The following is a 21,676-nucleotide window of genomic DNA, read 5'->3' as shown; positions in this document are numbered from 1 at the left end:
TGACAAATATTTTACTATTTTATGTTTTTTTTTTCTTATTTAGTCATTTTTATAATCTATAACAGTGGTCTCAAAACTGTGGCCCGAGGGCCAGATGTGGCCCTTTGCTAGCCTTTATCTGGCCCTTGGGGCTCACTTCCTCCACCAATGGAGCACTATTCCTCTTACTGATACCAATAGGTCACTATTTCTCCCATTAACACCATCAATAGGGCACTATTCCTCCCACTGACAATAACAATGGGGCACTATTCCTCCCACTGACACCAACAATAGGGTACTACTCCTCCCACTGACACCAACAATGGGGCATTATTCCTCCCACTGACACTAACAATAGGGCACTATTTTGCTCACTGATACCAATGTGGCACTATTACTCCAACTGACATTAACAATGGGACACTATTCCTCCCACTGACACCAATTGGATACCATTCTTCCCAATGACACCAACAATTGGGCATTATTCCTCCCACTGACACCATCAATACGGCACTATTCCTCCCACTGACACCATCAATACGGCACTATTCCTCCCACTGACACTAACAATAGGGCACTATTTCGCCCACTGATACGAATGGGGCACTATTCCTCCTACTGACATCAACAATGGGGCACTATTCCTCCCACTGACACCAGCAATGGGGCACTATTCCTCCCACTGACAACAATTGGACACCATTCTTTCCAATGACACCAACAATGGGGCACTATTCCTCCCACTGACACCAACAATTGAACACCATTCCTCCCATTGACACTAACAATGGGGCACTAATGCTCCCACTGATATTAACAATGGGGCACTAATGCTCCCAGTGACATTAACAATGGGGCACTATTCCTCCCACTAATACTAATGGTGCAGAATTCCTCCTCCTACTGATCACCAACCCTGTGGCGATGTTTATTCTCACTGTTGCTGGGTCCAGGGCATTTTCCACCCCCACTGGAAACAATCCGGCCCCCCATAAGTCTGAAGGAAGGTAAACTGGCCCTTTGTTTGAAAAGTTTGGAGACCCCTGCTCTATAGCATACAACTGTTCCATACAAAGTTTTGTATATTTTGCCATATTTTCTGTCCACTAGATGCCAGGGTGTAGAAGCATTTGTATGCTACAGTTTTTTTTACATTCAACCATGTGAAAAATTATGTACACCTCATTAAAACTGTTGAGATTTAAATTAATCATTGGCTCACCAAAATATCAAAGCATATATGGTATACTGTGGAGAAAGTAAGAACACCTTTGGCATCAAAAGCTTATATTGCTCCTTGTAGCAGAAATTACTTCTTGTAGATATTTCACATAGCAGTCCACCAGTCTCTGAATTGGCTCAGAGAAATGTTTTGACCCCGATCATCCTGTTTTAGGTTCTCCCCTCCACTGAATGTTCCCTAGCAAGCCGCTTGCTATGGAGGCACCCATGCGAGCTCGGTCCTGCTCCCATTGCTGCCCTTGAGCCAGTGAGATGAGATACAGCAGCGATGAGAGGGGAACTGCACACAGAAGGTTTTTTACCTTAAAGTGTTGCTAAACCCAGGACTCTGCATTTACTATATCTGGTCTCCCACAGTAAACAGAACATGGAAGTGCAATTTTTTTAGTAAATATAAACTGCTATAAATACCTTTTCTCATCAGCAGTTACAGCAGTCTTGTGACTTCTATCAGTGTTCATCAGAGCACTGCTTAAAGCTTGTAGGAGGAGTTTTCTTTTTGCTCTAGGAGGATGCAGAACCCCTGACCTCTGTCAGCAATAGACACCAATTCACCACCTTCCTGCCCAGGCCAACTTCCAGTGCTGTTGCACTTTGAATGACAATTGCGCGGTCATGCAACACTGTATGAAATTTTGATCATTTTTTTCACACAAAAAGTTTTCTTTTGGTGGTAATTGATCACCACTGGGTTTTTAATTTTTTCTAAACAAACTAAAAAAGACAAACATAAAAATTGAAAAAAAAAAGTTTTTTTTAGTTTCTGTTATAAATTTTGCAAATAAGGCATTACTGGGACTGCACAATAGGTGGCACTGATGAGGCTGCACTGATAGGTGGCACTGATACGGAAGCACAGATGAGCACTGATTGCGCTGCACTGATAATCAGTGCCCTGATTATAAGTGTAAATGCCCCGTCATAATCGCTTGACAGCGTGAGGAAAGGACCGCCAGTAAGTGGCAAGTGAATTTACAATGTGATCAGATGTGATTGGACACAGCTGATCACATGGTAAAGGACCACTGTGATTGACCCTTTACTGCAATATGTGATCAGCTGTGTCACAGTGATCACAGAGCATGCCGGATGCATACCCCAGGGGACGTGTGGTTCTGGGAGGATATCTATAGATGCTCTCCCAGAACTGGACGACCACGCTGTAGATGTGTTTTGGCTATATAATATAATAAGGTGCAGCTCTAAAATGATGTAAATCTCAATATAATAAAGTGCAATACAATGATGGGAAATGATCTTAATATTATATAAAGTGCAAGTAGTGCTTAATTCAAGTGACAATTCTATCAGTAGGGCAAATGCATAAAGTGACTACAGTGTAAATGCACATCCATCAAAGTGCAAATAGTGCCTATAAGGTGATAAAGTCCATATATCAATCACTGAATAAACGTGAAGCTTCAAATATAAGTGATCCTTAGTGAGTCTTCTGGTGATAAACAAATAGCAGAATTACGCACTCACCAGATGCGTAATACCATCATGCATTTGAGAATAATTATACCTCAGTGGGTCAGCTGGATCATCAAATAGACACCTTTACCCTGGTATGGACTCCCCTCTGGGCCATCAATGGGATGCAGTACCTTTCACCTCTTCCTCCTCTGCTGCCAGTTCCAGCAATGTCTCCTCTCTACTTCCTCCCTCATGGAACTTTCAAAGTCAAAGGGCAGAGGAAAGTGTTTTTCATGGTTCCTGAAAACAGACATCCCGCCAAGAGTAAGTAGCTGTTTACAGCTCTGGAGCTGATGTCGATTTGTCTTTGAATTAAGTTAAGAGGCTCTTTTGAAGTTCGTTAAAACTTACAGCTAAAAGTCCCAGTTTTCAGGAGGAGGAGAGGAACATTATTGCTCATGAAAAACAAAAATGGCTGTCGCATAGAGGTTCCATGTCCCTATTGCACACAATCGTTACATTCTACATGACATATTCTGGAAGCAGTTGCTGTGTTACATCATCAACTATCGCAGAGTGCTAGGGGCTGCATGTACTCTGTATGTCTTTTAACAAAACCAGCTGTTTTTAATCACAATCTGCCCTACAATTAGTTTGATCAACCATTACCAATTTCGGGGCTTTTACATGTATAGGTAAATTGTTGTAGAGCTCACCTCCGACAGAGCCTCTGTGTATTGGGTCCCCCTATAACCTGCACAGCCAGGCAACACGCATTTTCCAACTTCCATTCAAAGTCAGTAACTAGTCCATGAGCTTGTTTTTGTTGTTTTATTTAGAGGACAAAATTCTGTACAAAAAGATAGATCCTGAACTTTCTACTCCAGCCAGAGTGGTATAGTCTTTTACTTAATCATAAGCACAGTCTGTGAGGAGCACCTGGTCCCCTCTAGGTGAAATCTCTTCAGACCCCAGCAAGGAATTGCCCATCCACCTGGCTGTCTTTTGAAGAATATCCTGGAGCAAGTGATTCCAGGACAGGCATGCAGCACTGTCCCAGGGTGAATTGGTTAAGTAATGCAGCCAACAACCCTCTCTCCTGTAGGCCCCAGTCATATCAAGGATGAAGAGTGATAATTATTGTTGGGGAAAGAGTTTGCTAGCCAATATGGAATGTTAAACTCCTCTATCCAAGAAGTGAATTTTCCGACAGTAATTTGGTTCTTCCAGAGAGAAACATTTGTTTGGTTCCGTTATAGACCAAAATATACTTGCAACAGATCGAAAAAATCCAGCCGAGTATTTGTAAATATTACAAAGAACAGCAGCCCCTCAGAGCCCCATTTAAGATACTTCATATCAAGCATAGAGACACAACACAATCCAGCATACAGTGGGGATCGAAAGTTTGGGCACCCCAGCTAAAAATTTGTATTAATGTGCATAAAGAAGCCAAGGAAAGATGGAAAAATCTCAAAAAGGCATCAAATTACAGATTAGACATTCTTATAATATGTCAACAAAAGTTAGAGTTAATATCTTGTACTGCCCCCATTGGCAAGTGTCACAGCTTGTAAACGCTTTTTGTAGCCAGCCAAGAGTCTTTCAATTCTTGTTTGAGGTATCTTTGCCCATTCTTCCTTACAAAAGTCTTCCAGTTCTTTGAGATTTCTGGGCTGTCTGTCACGCACTGCTCTTTTAAGGTCTATCCATAGATTTTCAATTATGTTGAGGTCAGGAGATTGTGAAGGCCATGGCAAAACCTTCAGTTTACTCCTCTTGATGTAATCCCCCGTGGATTTCGAGGTGTGTTTAGGATCATTATCCATTTGTAGAAGCCATCCTCTCTTTAACTTCAGCTTTTTCACAGATGGCATCAAGTTACCATCCAAAATTTGCTGAAATTTTATTGAATCCATTTTTCCTTCTACTTGTGAGATGTTCCCTGTGCCACTGGCTGCAACACAACCACAAAGCATGATTGATCCAACCCCATGCTTAACAGTTGGACAGAGGTTCTTTTCATTAAATTCTGTGCCCCTTCTTCTCCAACCATACCTTTGCTCATTCCGGCCAAAAAGTTCAATTTTAACCTCATCGGTCCACAGAACTTGTTTCCAAAATGCATCAGGCTTGTCTATATGTTAATTTGCAAAGTTCAAACGATGATTTTTGTGGTGAGGACGTAAAAGAGGTTTTTTTCTGATGACTCTTCCATGAAGACCATATTTGTACAAGTATCTCTTTATAGTGGAATAGTGTACCACAACTCCAGTGTCTGCCAGATCTTTCTGGAGGGATCGTGCAGTCAAACGTGGGTTTTGAATTGTTTTTCTCACAATCCTGCGAGCTGTTCTGTCTGATATTTTTCTTGGTCTTCCAGATGTTGCTTTAACTTCCACTGTTCCTGATGACTGCCATTTCTTAATTACATTCCGAACAGAGGATATTGACATCTGAAAACGCTTTGCTATCTTCTTATAGCCTTCTCCAGCTTTGTGAGCGTCAACTATTTTCAGTTTCAGTTTTCTAGACAACTGCTTAGAAGAACCCATGGTGCTGATTGTTGGGGCAAGGTCAGATGAGTCTGGGCATTTAAAACCTTTGAGATTGACATCACTTGGTCTTCCCAGACGATGATTGAGAACAATCCATGACACTGGCAGGTCTCAGCTTGGCAAAGGGGGCAGTGCATGCTATAAATTCTGCAGGGTGCCCAAACTTTTGCAGATGCCATTTTTTTGTTTTCTGTTATTTTGAAAGTGTAAATGATGGAAATAAAATCTAACTTTTGTTGACATATTATAAGAATGTCTAATCTGTAATTTGATGCTTTTTGGAGATTTTTCCATCTTTCCTTGGCTTCTTTATGCACATTAATACAAATTTTTAGCTGGGGTGCCCAAACTTTCGATCCCCACTGTATGTTCAATCTATAATATGCACCTAGGTAGCTTCCATGCATGCAATAATGTGTGTTCTAATCTATATCTGTGCTCTCATATTGAAAAAATTAATGAATCTCATCTTAACAGCTAAAACTTCCCTGCATATACTGCTACTATCAGTAAGCAGAGCTGGAGGGATTCTGATTGGCCAACAAAAACCCTTTTGATCTTAACATGAAAAGACTTCAATTTCCATTACCATAAATAGCAAATACATTCACTATAGTGTTTACCAGGTAAAGAAGTCACCCTTTCACCATTTCCCAAGGATACCCCCTGGAATGTATTTACAATCAATAAATACTTATTGTATGGTCAAATCACACTCTTTATCATTCTAAATATGTGAACAATGTACTGTTTGAAATGCTTACCCATACAAATCTGCATTTTACAATAACTTGTAGGTAATCTTGCAAATATCCTCCTTTGAAAAGTTTAACTGGATAGCAGAGAGCCATTAGCTATCCTTTTGTTGTGTTAAACATAGTTGACCAGTGTGAAGACAGGGCCTGCATAAGAATGTGTATATGTATGAATATATCTGTATACTGTATGTGTATATATATTTTGGGGGGTTATTTTGTTTACACACAATATACTACATAGGAGGTACTGACACTGTCCTTGTATGCAGTAGCTCTGGGTAAACATTGTTCAGGCTTCTTCTCCAGGGACCCCTCCCAGGCTACACAGCAGCACCCTCAGTAATCCATCCTCCATCTGACTCTAGACCCTTGCTGAGATGGCTCCTTATATCCAGGGGCAGTTTTTCACACTACTAAAACCTCCTGCCTGGGATTGGTCAGACTCCCATGAATATACAGATCCAGGTCTTTTCCCCTCCGTCCACTGGCTTCTAGAAGCTTCTATGGACCTCCAAAACCAAAAAGGGAGGTGATAGAGGCCCAACCTGCTGAGTCATCCAGCCTAACTTTGACTTGACCCCTACTCAGACATGCTTACTCCAACTACCAAATGAGCCATTAATTCTTCCTAACGCTCTAGCAACACTAGAGGGTGCTACATTGTTATTGTGAGCATTTTTTAAGGAAGTTGACGAATAATATTTTAGACATATCGATCTTTAAATGCATTGTCAAAAATGTTTGTATTCACTTACTAATTAAGGGATTACAATGAACATTGTACTGATAGTGTACACAACTGCATTCACATATTAAAGGTATTGTTAGCAAGTCATCCTTAACTTTTTTATTGGCATTACAGTATTCCTGTATTTTTTAAATTAGGCTGCATACTAAGAATGTTGCACATTGACCCTGCTAGGACAGTGGGGGGGGGGGGGGGGTTACACAATCTGATGGCTGCAGCCACAGGAAGTGAGTGTAAAACTGAGAAGCAGACTCCTGCCTGTCAGGTGGAAGCATTCAGGTGGCTGCACAATTACTTCCACGCACTCTGGGTAACAGCAACCCCCCCCCCCACGTGCCCCCTGCTTGCCCATCTGTAGGCCTGGGACCAACATAGCGGGTGCCGCCCTCCTTGTTGCTGACCCAGAAAGTTTGATGGCACTTCTGGGCCTGACTCTCAGTGTCCCTGGCCAGCATACCCGGGAAAAACTGTAGTGCAATGTGATGTCCATTGCATTACTTTTAGTGGCACACAGGAAAGACATTAAAGAGAACCTGACACCTAAAAATAATCCCATAGGGAACTTTTTGTCCCCTATGTGATGAAAAAAAAAGTTAAGCAAAAAAAATGTAGTTTGTATTGCATAAAATTAAAGTTACATCGAATTCCACCCCCAAAATTTTTTGAGGGCCCCCCCCTCACTTCCACATATACACATGTACCCATTGGGAGTGCCTATGCATGGAAATGTTCATTGCGATACATGTTACATATTGCAGCACACGCCCGAGTGAGAGCAATAATTCTAGCACAAGACCTCCTCTGTAAAGCTAAATGGATGACTTATAGAGGGCTTTTGAAGTGTCACCTATAGAAAATATAGGGTACTGAAGTTTGTCGCCATTTCATGGGCACACACAAATTTCAGGTTTGACATGTTGGGTATCTATTAACTCTACAAACCCATTTTTTATATTTTACCAAACATTTTGGTAATCAGCTGTGGTTGTTTGCCCTATAATTCACTTAGTGGAACTACCACTATTTTATTTTCTAAGGCACAGGTGTCAAACTGGCGGCCTTCCAGCTGTTGCCAAACTACAAGTCCCATGAGGCATTGCAAGATTGACAGTTACAAGCATGACTTCCAAAGGCAGGGGCATGATGGGACTTGTAGTTTAACATCTGGAGGGCCACCAGTTTGACACCCCTGCTCTAAGGTGTCTGCTTTCTGAAAATACATAATGTTTGGGGGGTTTATGTAATATTCAGGCCTAAAATTATTTTTTTAAACGTGTGCAAAAAACGCAAAAATGGCTCTGGCAGCAAAAGGGATAATAGGGAAAAATATAATTTTTTTTAAATTCTGTTTTATAAAATGTTGTGCATTCAAAAACAACCAATTAGTGAATTGCATATTGCAGTAGATTACAGAGATTATTAGTGGTTTAAGACCTCATACTCATTCACATGAAGGAGGCTGATATCTGTGTGCCCTCTTCCAGTAGCTTCCAGGTTTCGATAACCTCCTTGTGCACAGACCCCCCACTGCCACTGACCAGGGTTGTGGGAAAGAAGCTGTTGTTCTCATCAACTTGGAGATAAGGTACTTTGGCAAGGCACACCGCATGTTGAGGGCAGGTGGCCTGGTATGGTCATGGGGGGACACATGTTGTAGACTCCTTTTTTGAGATGAGACTGAGCACAGGAGCATAAAAAGTAGTGCTATCTCCGGAGTTGGGGTTACAGTGTCTATTGTAAATGGCAAAGACCAGTGTCCAAAAAGTCCTTATCGTATAGCAGTCCCACCAGTTGTACAAATAGAAGCCCCTCTCAGGGAAAGGCTACGGTTTAATTACAATAGGGCATGTGCATATCTACAAATCAAAAAACATCCTTATAGCAAAGTAATTATGCAGTTTCTGGATCATAATCCATATATAAATTAAGTCAGGGAAGTTTTTAAACTCCAGTGTAAACATAGAAGTGGTCTAATACATAAAAAGTGGAAAGCCATTTCAAAAGTGTGTGCCCCCTTGCCGTAGCTAACAAAGTATTGTCAAACTGCTGTGTGTATACAGTATTATCAGAATATACTGAAGGTGTTTTGAAATGTAAGAAACATTGACAGTGGGTATCATTCACAGATGTGTCAGGATATAGATGAATGTGGAAGTGGAAGCAAAGTGTGTCCTGCCAACACTGTCTGCACAAACACTAAAGTAAGTATGCTCATATTTGTTTTATTTGCAGCATGTTCTGCAGTCACTCAAATCACAGTCAAGTAGTATATGTTTCATCATTTAAGAAATGGAGTAAGATTGTGAAGTTGTAGGTAGAATGGAAAATTAAAGACATATGATTTGATTTCTAATGTGACCAAAATAAGTGTTGTAAGCGATATTTCTCCACAAACATTGACCATGCAAGAGAGTCTGCATCATGAGAATCCATACAGAGAAAGTGAAGTCTCAGAAGTCTGTGAAAAATAAAAATAATATAGGATAGTAGGAAAGGTGATGAAAGGCAATGGAGGCAAGTTTAAAAATGACAAGAGAAAGGTAGACATCTGTACTTATGTAACCACTGTAAATTCTGGAAATCACATTTATTGTTGTATTTTTTTCTTTTCCTAGGGTTCATACAAATGTGCAGCCTGTAAAGCAGGGTCAGGAGGTAATCAGAATTCTGCCTGTAAAACAGAAAGAAGGTGCCCAAATGGAGAGATTAGCAAGTGTCATGAAAATGCAGATTGTGTTATGGACAGGGATGGAACCGTAGCATGTGTGGTAAGAAATTTGTTTCCTGGAACTTAGTAGAAAATGGCAAGGTTAACAAGGGCAAAAACAGAACCAATTTAACCAATAGGCATTTATAGCCATCCTACTAAAGTATCCATATGTAGACATGATTTGTCTGTGATCCAATAAATTCCCAAACTATTCATATGACAAGCTGATCATGATGAAAGTGTAAAGTTGCAGCAATGAAGCACTGACCATTGAGAAGTTCCTTTTTCAGGATAATATAACATTCTCTGTTGATCAATTCAAGGTATATACATTGGGGTTGATTTACTAAAGCTGAAGCACTCAGATTCTGGTTCATCTGTGCATGGTAGCCAATCAGCTTCTAACTTCAGCTTGTTCAAATAAGCTTTGGCAAAGAAAGCTGGAAGCTGATTGGTTTCTCTGCAGAGTTATTCCAGATTTTGCACTCTCCAGTTTTAGTAAATCAACCCTAACATATTGATGCTATGTAGAGAAGAAAAGTAGATAAACAGGGCCCTATGGAAAAAAAAACTACAAGGTATTTTTTTTAGACGTAACGGCTAATGAAAAAACATAAATACCAACAATTAAATGTTTGCTAGGAGGGAACATATTACTTTTGTTATTCTCTAGACCCTACAGGTTACCACAACCCTTCAGGCTATCACAGTGGAGAAGACTTACAATTAGCAAAATAACAGCTTGAACAGACTTAACATCAGATCTGTATAATAAAGTTGTTTCAACAATTGTGTTAGGAGTTAAAAACATCTCATGAATTTGATCATCCCCAAGGATACTTAAAGCTTATTTCCAAGTAGATAATAAAAAATGCTAATACTTTAACACTCAGTTGTGTACTTATTAAAAATCAGTACATTTATTACATGTAAAAAATCAAAAATGGGAATGCGCTAAATTATATCAAAAATTCATATGCTGTGCAAAAAAGTTCAAACACCATAAATTCAACATATGTAAAATTCCCCAGTGAAACAATCCATAAATTATTATTAGTGCAAAAAGTCCAACTCCCCAAAGAAATTTCTTCTTAAACGTATAAATACACTGGTATAAAAAACGACAGGATAAAAGGAATGGACGAGCCCCGCTCACCGCGGACACCTCGCCGACAGCCACAGGGAATGTCCTGACGTCATCCAATAGGCTCCGCCCTACGCGTTTCATCACTCTGACGTCCTCACAGAGCGGCATGGATACAGACGTCAATTCAACTCATATATACCACTCGCACTCTGCATAGCGGTACTTCTTAACCAATAGCAGCGGCGCTATAATGACACACCGCCGCTCAATTGGTAAGGATACAAACACAAAGGCAAATCTATAACAGCATATATAACAGCTTATTCATATATTTTAACATACAAGACATATATTAAGAAGAGTGAACTACATTTTAAATCAAAACATTCACTTAAAAGGGGTTATCACTCAATAGCAAGCCCTGTAAAGGGGAACTCTATAACCTAACATTCAAAAAAGTGAATTTCATTACTAACCAGTACTAACCAATACAGTACTGGTTAGTAATGAAATTCTCTTTTTTGAATGTATCCATGTCGCTCCGTGAGGACGTCAGAGTGACGAAACGTGTAGGGCGGAGCCTATTGGATGACGTCAGGATGTTCCCTGTGGCTGTCGGCAAGGTGTCCGCTGTGAGTGGGGCTCGTCCATTCCTTTTATCCTGTCGTTTTTTATACCAGTGTCAGGTGGACACTTGACTTGTGAGTAATATGAGATTTTAAATAAATACAAACAGTTTTTACTTACTGCACCATCATGCCTTTCCTTTATTTCTGAGTGGTATTGCCATATATTTGGAGGATGATCGATATATAAAGGGTCCTGGCCATATCTCAGAGTGGCTGCAGAGTATTGCTCCTGGTATCTGGATGATTTCAAACTACAGAGTGTTGCTTCACGATTTGGATTCTCTCATCGCTCCCAGAGCAAATACGCTTGTGCTGATTTATAATTTGATCAGCATTGAGCTCTGGTGAGTTTATTCCATTCATCTGGTGGTGGATTGAGCACGGTGTATTTATACGTTTAAGAAGAAATTTCTTTGGGGAGTTGGACTTTTTGCACTAATAATAATTTATGGATTGTTTCACTGGGGAATTTTACATATGTTGAATTTATGGTGTTTGGACTTTTTTGCACAGCATATGAATTTTTGATATAATTTAGCGCATTCCCATTTTTGATTTTTGATTTTTTTACACCAATATTTGGGTTAGAGGTTTGCTGCTTTATAGGATTGATATTATTGTTTGGAGCTTTCTTTTTCTTTTTTGTGTTTTTTTGACATTTATTACATGTATTTACCTAAACTGCAGCCCTCAGACTAGAAGAGGACCATTGGTTGAACAAAATAAAATACTGAATTTCTAAACATAATTCCTTGTGGTATGAATGTACAATACAGTGTACAGATTTAATCAGTCTCAGAAATGTAATGTATAGTGCAGCAGATTGTGGTACATGGTGTGCCTATATGTTGATAGCTATCAGGAGAAAAGTGTGCTTGCACTGACAGCTAGCAAAAAAAGGTGAATGTGTACAGTGAAGAATAGTGGAGTGTGGATGTTGACTGTTCCAAGTAACTGTAAGACCGCCAGGTTCTTCTGGGCAACGCTAGGCACCGTGGATGAGGTCACTTGTCCTACACATGGGGTACCCTTGCTGTGTTGTGCTTATCAATGCCCTGGGAAAAGACAAGGACCACTTTCAGGGAAGGTCCACCATAAGGCAGTCCTTCAGCTTAAAGATGGCCATACACCGTGAACACTGAGTGAATAAACTGGACTCCAGTTAACTCTCCTGTGTCAATGCACACTTTGATTGCAACTGTTTGCATTTAGGAGGGATACAATCTGAGCCTATGCCCACTCCACCCATCCAGCACACCTCTGTCACCTCACTCCCAGTGGCAGAATGGGGCTCCGATGTGCACCAAGCGAGGACCTCATGTGTGCACTTTTTTACTCTCCTGTACCTGGCGGCTAGGCTGAAGAACTCAAGGACAGTGATCTGATCCCATTGCTATGGGAGAAGGACCACTGGGGAAGGGAGTCACAAGTATGCCTCACCTGACAAAGGTACCATGCCTCATGACAGGCTCCTTGTGAAGGTTACTAGAACTCCATTACCCTTGGAAACTACTTGTTTTAATTCTGTACCATGTTAGCTCTTGCAGAGCTATCTTCATACCTCAATGTGCTTTAACTGACCGAAACTGAAGATGATATGTACAATACTTACTTTCATACACCCCCGAATAACTTCAGACCAAGCAAGATAACACTTCAAGACTTTACTGTAAAATTGTCATGACAGTTACAACAGAGCAAAACATCCTTACCCTAACTAAACCTGACTCTAGCTGTGACTGCCCAGCATACCAGCACAGGTGGAGCTCATATAGGCCATAGTGGCGGTATCCCCGATACTGTTGTACGTTTGAGTCAGTGTCTTCTTCTCAAGCAGCAGCTCTTTGGAACTCAAGGCTTGGCCATGCTATTGGATTAGGAACCCTGTCCCTTTTATAAGAACACAGGACCCAAAAATACCATGTGACTTAGACTGGGAACAGTAGCAAAAGACACTAACCCCTGGCTAGAGCAGTCATGATATCTAGCTTGCAGTAGGTAACATGCCTACAAGTGCAGTGGCAATTAAAAAAGAATTGTATATGTGTAGTGATGGTCAGTGAAGCCTGTGGGTGCACTGGTGTAGTCAAGAAATACATGTAAGTTAGGCTCCATTCAAGCATGTGCTTTATATGTGCCTGTGGTGCGTTAAAAAATGTACTGCAGTTGCAGCTTTGAGGCTTTTTCATCAAAATGCAGGTTCTATAGAGTTCAATGGTAGCATACCTAAAGCAGGTGTAAAACACATCTAAATTGCAATGCATCAAAAATGCATAGCACAGATATAAACCAGCCCTTAGGGGAGTATTGTCAAAACTGGAAGTATTCAAACAGGCTTGGGCTGATTATTCCACCTGCACACTGTACAGACATACTCTCTTGACATTTTTCTTTCAACAGTGTCATCCACCTAAATATTGCCAGGGATTCAGTGTGGGGAAGGATACAGCAGTTCACAGAAAACCAACCATGCATGTTGGTATTGCAAAGACTTGTGGCTAGGCTGAAAAGCACCCACTCTCACTTTCTGGTTTTAGCTTTGATATACAATGCAGTCAAAGGTATTACTACCTAAAGAATTTTAACTTACTACCATTTTTTTTTCAAAGTCCACAGAGTTGAAACTATATTTTTGATTTATGACTTAGAATATTATTCTAAATATCGAAACAAACACAAGTGGCATGGACATATTTGTTGGTAGCCCTTAGAAGAAAAAAAAAACTCAATATTTTCACAATGATCTTCCCAGCAGCCTAATTCAATTAATTAGCATTATAATGAATAATTATTTTGATGTACCAATCAAGTTTTTTGTTTGTGTACAGGGTTTTATTTTAAACCTTTTTGAATCGGTGTTATCATTTGGTTAATGATGTTTACTTGGTAAATATAATATAGCTATTAATTTTTTTTTTACAAGTATTAAAGTGATAGCCTAAGCCTTTTTCACTGTTGTTTCCCATATATGTATTGCATTTGAAAGCTGGGTACTATTTTATTGCACATATTTTGGATGCCGGTGCAATTTCTAGATTGGCAGTACCTGTTAATTGATACAGGTGTGTTTAATTACAAAAACAGGAGCATCACAAACTTGGAATGCAATGATTTCCTACAATTTTGAGAAGGTGCAAATAAGTTTGTCCAGTCCATTTTTGGGGTCTTGCATAGAATGTGTCAGATTTGGCTTTTTTGTTTTTCCACTTTTGTGTGTCATACCAATACAAACAAAAGAGATAAACATGAGAATGCCTTAACATTTGTAATTGCAACAATTTTCTGGGCGAAGTGGTGCATTATCAGAAATGCAGGGGTGCGAATAATCGCGTCCATGAATATATATATATATATAGATATAGATATAGATATAGATAGATAGGCAGATAGACAGACAGATAGATAGGCAGATAGATAGGCAGATAGATAGATAGACAGACAGACAGACAGACAGATATACCATTTACGTGTGTCAATTTCAACTTATTTTACAGAAAAATAAAATTATTTCGGAGAAAGTACCAATAATTTTGGCTACAACTGTAACTGAAGTATTCACACTTCTTTAAGCGATATTTTGCCAGATTTTTTGCTACATTAAAGTACTTGAAATTTGCACTTATCTCTTATTCAGTGTCCACCACCCTTTAAATGTGGAGTACACTGGGCAGTCAATCAGATTAAAATAATAGAATATATGAAGAATACTTCTTCACATTAGAAAGTGTGATTTATTGCACATTGAAGATACAAGTTATGACTAGATTGTTTACTTGGTTTTTATTCTGCTAAATTATATTCAATACATGCATATTTTTTCACAGTGTAAAGTTGGATGGGCAGGAAATGGACTGATGTGTGCCAAGGACACAGACATTGATGGATTCCCAGACGAAAAGCTGAGATGTTCTGATTTGAGATGCAAAAAAGTAAGAGACAAAAATATAACTACATCCATAGTATCCCAAGGAATTGCAATGATACCCAATTGTGAGGGAAGGACCAGCAAGGTCAAAGGTCTTTTGTGATAAATTAGCTGACTCTTATTCATTATTGGAAAATTCGATTTTACTAAACTGCAAGCCTGTGCTGGGAAGGATGCTCTTCTGTCTTCAGCGTAGATTTACTACAGGGATCCAATCCCTTGAAAATGACATTGCAAGGCACATGCTCGGGTCTCTGCAGTCAACCAAAAGAAAAACTGGATGCTACTGTAGGTCAGTAAGTGAGCCAATCCCATTCCTGAGGGCTGTGCCTCTCTACCTAGGGATCTCCATGGTAGATGTGTGTGTGTTGGGGGGGGTAACCACATCACCACTCACCATAGTGTACAACTGGCATCACAGGCAAGAATGACCATGGTAGAGATCGTGACATAACCATTCTGTCTCTACACCTCATCCAATTAGAGAACACTTGGCATTCAGTGAGAAAATACAAAGCATTCTCTGAATGAGGCCCATGCCAAGCAGATGATCTCCTGTGTTCACAAAGCAGTATGGCAGCCCCTGAGCACAGAATCCTAAACCTAGCGGAAATTACTGTAGTAGCAGTGACTACTTCATTGATTTCCAGCTTCTACTGGAATCGGCCAGGTATGTTATATACATTCTATAGCAGTGCATACTAGAGTGAGAGTGATTGTTTTATCGTTAAAAGTAGCTTACATACAGCAGCTCCCCTATCTAACTCATTACAGTTTTCAGAAAAAAAAAAAGGCGGTAGTTTATATCATTAACTCATGTCATTGAAGACAGCATTGTCTTCCAATTACTCATCCCACCTATGTGTGATGCCTAGGTTTTGGGAAGGTTAAAAAAAAAACCCAAAGATTTCTTCCTCCCCTCCTCCAGCCCCAAAGACTTCTCTTCCTTGGCCTAATCATGGCACCATCTACCACCGTAGAACTGGCACAGCAGATCTCTTCAACTGGCTCTGCATTGCTCAAGAGTATAGGTCTTTTTCAATGTCACTACCACCAACAGTACCCCTTGTGATCAACAGCCTCTGCCTGCAAGCTGATAAGCAGATGCACTGCTAAAATTGTAACAGATCTTTTAGCACCCCAAAAGAGTAATAAATATGCATCCTTGTACCCATAAAATATGCTTTAATTGCTGTGCCACAAGCAAAAGTTTCACAGACATGCATAAAGCTCTGCACAATCGTTTAAAAAATTAAACACTTTCATTACAAATGCTTTTGCGCTCACTAAAACTAGACAGAGAGCTAACACTTTGACTCTACCTTGAAGAATTAAAAAATTAAATTAATTTATACAGGAACTGTTTAGCAACCAGCAACTGTTGGCACAATTAACACTTTTGTCAGAAGTATGTAATGTACAATATAGTGTATAAAGGACAGCTGCATGTAAGTGGCAGAGTTCAATGCAAAGAGTTTCTTAAAGGCCAAGTTTAGATAATTAATCAGCACAAGGGACTGTGCTTATATTTAAACTGAAGCAACCTTGTGCTGGTGCCAGCTGTCATAGTTGAAATCCTCTATCCTCTGCCCCACACTATACCTCCACAGCCATAGGATTTATTAGAGCCAAGGAACCTGTCACAGGCACTTACAAAAAGGGCAGACTATATTGTTCACCACTGCTACTGTTGCCTCTGTGGCATATTTAAGGTAGATTTCCACTGTTTGGGGTTTTATATATCAATCTTTTGTCAGGCATCTGGTTTGGGCATTGCATTTCTGCAAAGTGAGCGCTGACTGGGTAGGATGCTGAAGGTGCAAATCCTACTGGCATGGTGAAGGATGTCTTGAAAGCCTTAAACAGCAAGAACTGCGCTATGAGACTTAGGGCATAGGCAGACAAAGTTTGTGCCATTATCACACAATCTTTCCATGGTGTTTATAGGTTTTTATTGCCGTTTAATGTGTATATACACTGTATCTTGTTATCCATACACTCCATATCATTTTGCTTGATAAAGAGATCCTCTGTAGGTTCTGAAACTTTGCATTTTTTTATGTGACATGCCTGATTAACACTAATAAATGCAGTTTTCCAAGAAGACTGTGATGTGCTGCGTACACACACAGCACCTCAATCTTTCATTTTAGAGGTGTTTCTCACTGTAGTATTTTTTTGGGGGAGGTGATTGTAGCCGTATTAGTGCATTTTGGACAGAAACAATTGAGTACTGTCCGTGATACTTTTTTTATTTGCACTAACATACAATTTTGAGCCAAGCTTTCGGGGTATGTCCCCTTCTTCAAAGTCCAAGCAGTACTGTTACAAATCACAAAATGTAAGCAGAATGTTAGAAGGGATGAAAAATCCTAGCTTATAAAAAAACTATGGCAAAAGGGAAGGGTGTAGATGTGACATCTGATGAACACTAGGTAGCAAGCTGTAAAGGGCAGTTCCAACTGTGTATGCTGCACACTTCAAACTTAAAAGGCCTTTGCAGGACAAAACCAAATAGAATTTCCCCCCATCCAATATATATGTAAACCCTAAAAGACTAGTCACCCAAAGCAAAAGCCCGCTTGCTGATAATACTGAAACTTTAAAGTCCTAAGAAGGAAAGTTAAGTCTATAGAACTGTGAAAGTAGGGGGTATATAAGGTTATGTAGCCCACCACACTGCAATCCACAAGATAAGAATGTATCACGATGTATCTAATCCTACACTTTAGGCAATTCTGTAAATTTTTCTATATTCTGACCTAACCTTTTGCTATCCTGATTTTGATCTGAATTGTGTTTGCTTATGGCCTGATTGCCTCTCCTTTATAATAATCTGGCTGTAATTGACCCTGTATGTGTATCTGCTAATAATTTTGGTCTCTTTAGGCCTCGTTCACACGGGGTCTATTAATGTGTACTCCTTGCAAAAGCCATATTTACTCACATGGGGATGCACAGGTGTTATGTGCATCCCTATGCAGGCAGTTCTGTTGATGTCTATTGGGATGCAGAAGCTGCACTGACACAACTGCTGCTCTCGGACAACTGGCCCTAAGCATAGACAGTGTGCATTCAGGGCTGTGCACCCACACAAATGTTAAATTGGGAGAAATGGCTGTGTCCATGCAGCTACTGCACCCCAACAGACATCAGAGAGATGGGCCATGCAGGTACACATGGCCCTTGCACAGGGTATGCAGTGATACAGATTGTGTGAATGAGGCCTTACTAAACTATCCTTCTGCTTACCAATTTTACCCTACTTATCAAGCATGACTTATCACTGTTTTGTTCAGTTCACTACAATTGTGGTTTGATCCTTTTTCTCTGCTGTCTGAATATGTTGCTGACCTTTGGCTTGTTCTCCTAAAGGTACTTCCACCTGACCACTTTGAACTCTTCCTGCTCTGCTTCACTTGAATTGCTGATGCCTAGACCATCTTCCTATGGTTTCTATTGTTTAGTGCCTGTACGGTCTGCTTTTAAATTGTTGGACTGCCTGTAGGTCACCTTTCATCTCATCACCCTGCCATCCAGCTACATGATATGCTGTGCTGTGGCAATGACCCAATTAAAAGCAACTATATCAAAGTAAGATACAATATCCATTAAATCACAGGGCTTAGTAAATGAGGATGAATGTCATCTGAGTCAGATGCTTATGAGTTTGACTTTGCTTATGAATAATTTAACTTTTACTTACATTAGACCGGTAATATTAAACAGAGAAATATAGAACTAAAGGCACTTTTATTCTTATTTTGGATAGAGTAAGGGAAGGTTATAAGCCCTGTTTTTTTTCTTTTTGCCCTCTGTATCCTATTGAGGAGAATTATCCTTCACTTATGCTCCCATGGCCAAAACAGGAAGTAAGTGGAAATTCCTCCAACATGAGGGTATCCCTAGTTGTCATGAGGGTCACCAAAACTAGTGTCCCCATTGGAATATTTCACCTCCATTACTTTTCTGGTGACAGCCCAAAATTTTGGATTTTCTTTCACTGATAACAGTAAATAGGACAAAAAGGGAGGGTGAATCTTCCTAACTGGGAACAGGTGTTCCAGTCCCTCTCCAATCTATCTAAACTAAAAAAAAAAAAATTCTGCATTTAGTTATACTTTAATTTTAAAATATCAGGATCATATATTAGGGGTGCTCTAACTGTGGTCTTCCAGCAGTACACTTGCCCTTAGAGAAACTCTGTAAACCAGTTCTGAAGATCTGCAGCAGTTGTCCAAAGGTGCTGTTGCCCCATCTGCCTAGCAGAGCACCAGCACATCCCTTGGGAAGTACAATGCAAAGAATTAATATTTTAAAGTATATAAAATGTCTTGTCTTGAAATCCGTGAATAAAAACACCACATGCCATATTCTATAGACAAATTACCAACCAACTAAGCAGGGAATTTGTAGGGTGTCAGAAAGTACAGGCATCAACAACAGATCTCTAAAACGAATGTTTGTACCATTAAAAACCATAACTGCATAAAATTTAAATATAAACAGTATCAAATGTATATAAGATTTATTTTTATGTATTATTTACATATTTTATGGAATTGTGGTTTTAAAATGAGTATATGAAAATCGTTAATTGTGTGGAAACAGCATGCCTTCCATGACTCAGATGACAGTGATCAGGCCTGGTGATATGTTTCTTTGGTACACAGATCTGTATTGTAAAGGGGAAGGGGTGTAATTTAGGCTTCAGTGCTTCAGGTCTACTCTGCTGAATTAGTAGATACTTGCTTTAACCCTTTCGCAACCACTAACATAATTGTTACATTGGCAGAAGCGTTGGCATGTAAACAATATTACATCGGAGCAGTGCATTTCTGTCAAGGCACCCTTTTAAAAATCTTTAAAAATCTTGAGGCATCCCGTTCTAAAATGTAAAAAAAAAATAAACTAACAGTTTTACATAATACAACAGCTTCTACACATGTAGGACACTCAACGTTAGAGGAGATCTATTCTTCCAAAGCAAATAAACCTTTGCACCCTGGTACTAACTAGTATTCCAATGTTTCTCTTGTCCCTAAGTTTCTCTTCCTCACTCAGCTAATGTGATCCCAGTGCTAATAGAGAGGGGTAGGGAACAGGCAAACAAGGATGCTGTGCAGGAGCTTGGCCTCTTCCTTATCAACCAATGACGTCACTAGTTGTTAGGATGCCTGTGGCTGAAAAGTTGTAACAGTGAACCTGAGAAAACCTGTGGCTTTGTTTAACTAAAAGGCAGGCTTGATCCATCCATAGGCTTGTATGCAGTTTTTGGAAAATGGTTAGGCATTTTACCAAGGCACCCCTAAAGAAACCTGAAGGCACCCTAGGGGACCTGGGTACCCTGGTTGAAAAATGCTCCATTGGAGGAAGTGCAGGTATGTAAACAAAAAAGAAGAATTAGTTAACCTTTGCTATGCAGGCTGCTGCCTTTCAAGTAGCAGTGATTGGCTGCACAGGACATTTGAGGAGGGTGTCAGGATTGAGAGCATAAGAAGATCAGTGAACATTAATTTGCTGTATTCCCCTGGTAGCATGAATCCAGAAGTGCTCAGCACTAAACACTGCCAGGTTCAGAGCAGTCAATCTCTGAATAAACTGGTAGTAGAAGAAGCTGATCAAGCACAGTCTGTTTGATCAACTCGAGTTTGGGTACTGATCAGCTTCAAATAATGTCTCCAGAAAAGAGAACCTGTCACCTGCACTATGCTATCACATACAGTAGGTGGAAGCAAAACAAAGATACATTGGAAAAAAAGATTAGAAAATTAAAGTTTCATAAAATAAATTTTAAAAATGCCCCCCCCCCCCATTTTAAAAGTTCCCTGCCTCCACGTACACGCACATATGAACACAAATGAGCATCAGGTGCCTGTGTGCATGAAAACAATGATTGCCCATACATATCAGGTGTCACTACGCATGCTGGAGCAAGAGCAATAATTTTGTAGCCATAACTCACAGTTATCTCTAAATTTATGAGCTGTAAAGGTTTGTCACCTATAGACAATTCTGGGTACCATAGTTTTTGCCATTTCACCTGTGCACACAAAATTGATCTTTAGCATATTTGGTATCTATGTACGCAACTTCAACTTTTATATTTTACCAAAAATTAGGAATTATGTTGTTGTTGTGTTCACTAAATTTAATTCAAGTGAATTTCTTACTAAAAATATAGATTTGATAAACAGTAGAATAATTGTGCGACATAAAAAATGCTACTGCTATAATTTTATTCTACAGGGTCTCTGCTTTTAAGAAACATTTAGAGGGGAATTTATTAAGGCAAAAGTATTTATTAAGACATAAAGATTTCATTTTCAAAGCTCCATTGAACAAGCTGAAGCGAGAAGCTGATTATTTGCTGATTGCACATCTGCTCCAGATTCTGTCTGTAGCAGTTTTAGTAAAGTCTTCCCTCCTATTAAGTTTTCTGGGTTTAAAGTAATCTTTAAGTCTAAAATGTGTATTTTAACATGTGTGCAAAGGAAAAGAAAAAGGCTTCAGAAGCAAAAGAGCTAAGGCTTGACATGCCTACCTTTAATCTGCTGGCCAGAGGTTTTGTATTTAGGACTATAGAGTGGGGTAGCAATGAGCTCAACGAATGCACCA

At 39.7% G+C, this 21,676-nt stretch overlaps 1 protein-coding gene across 2 annotated transcripts in view; it reads left to right on the top strand.

The window, feature by feature from the left end:
• Window positions 1-21,676, top strand: part of COMP (cartilage oligomeric matrix protein) — a 132,635-nt gene that overhangs the window by 55,720 nt on the left and 55,239 nt on the right. For both annotated transcript variants that reach the window (XM_089652604.1, XM_089652605.1), the window contains exons 6-8: window positions 8,834-8,908; window positions 9,323-9,475; window positions 14,958-15,062. In XM_089652604.1, coding sequence (XP_089508730.1) covers window positions 8,834-8,908; window positions 9,323-9,475; window positions 14,958-15,062 — 333 coding nt within the window. The remainder of the gene's footprint in view (window positions 1-8,833; window positions 8,909-9,322; window positions 9,476-14,957; window positions 15,063-21,676) is intronic.

The sequence above is a fragment of the Staurois parvus genome, unplaced genomic scaffold (assembly GCF_062004578.1).
Source record: "Staurois parvus isolate SC_StPar_1 unplaced genomic scaffold, SC_StPar_1.0 ptg000688l, whole genome shotgun sequence".
Classification (NCBI taxonomy): Eukaryota; Metazoa; Chordata; class Amphibia; order Anura; family Ranidae; genus Staurois; species Staurois parvus.
The sequence above is the reverse complement of the archived record's forward strand: the minus strand, read 5'-3'. Positions and strand labels throughout refer to the sequence as shown.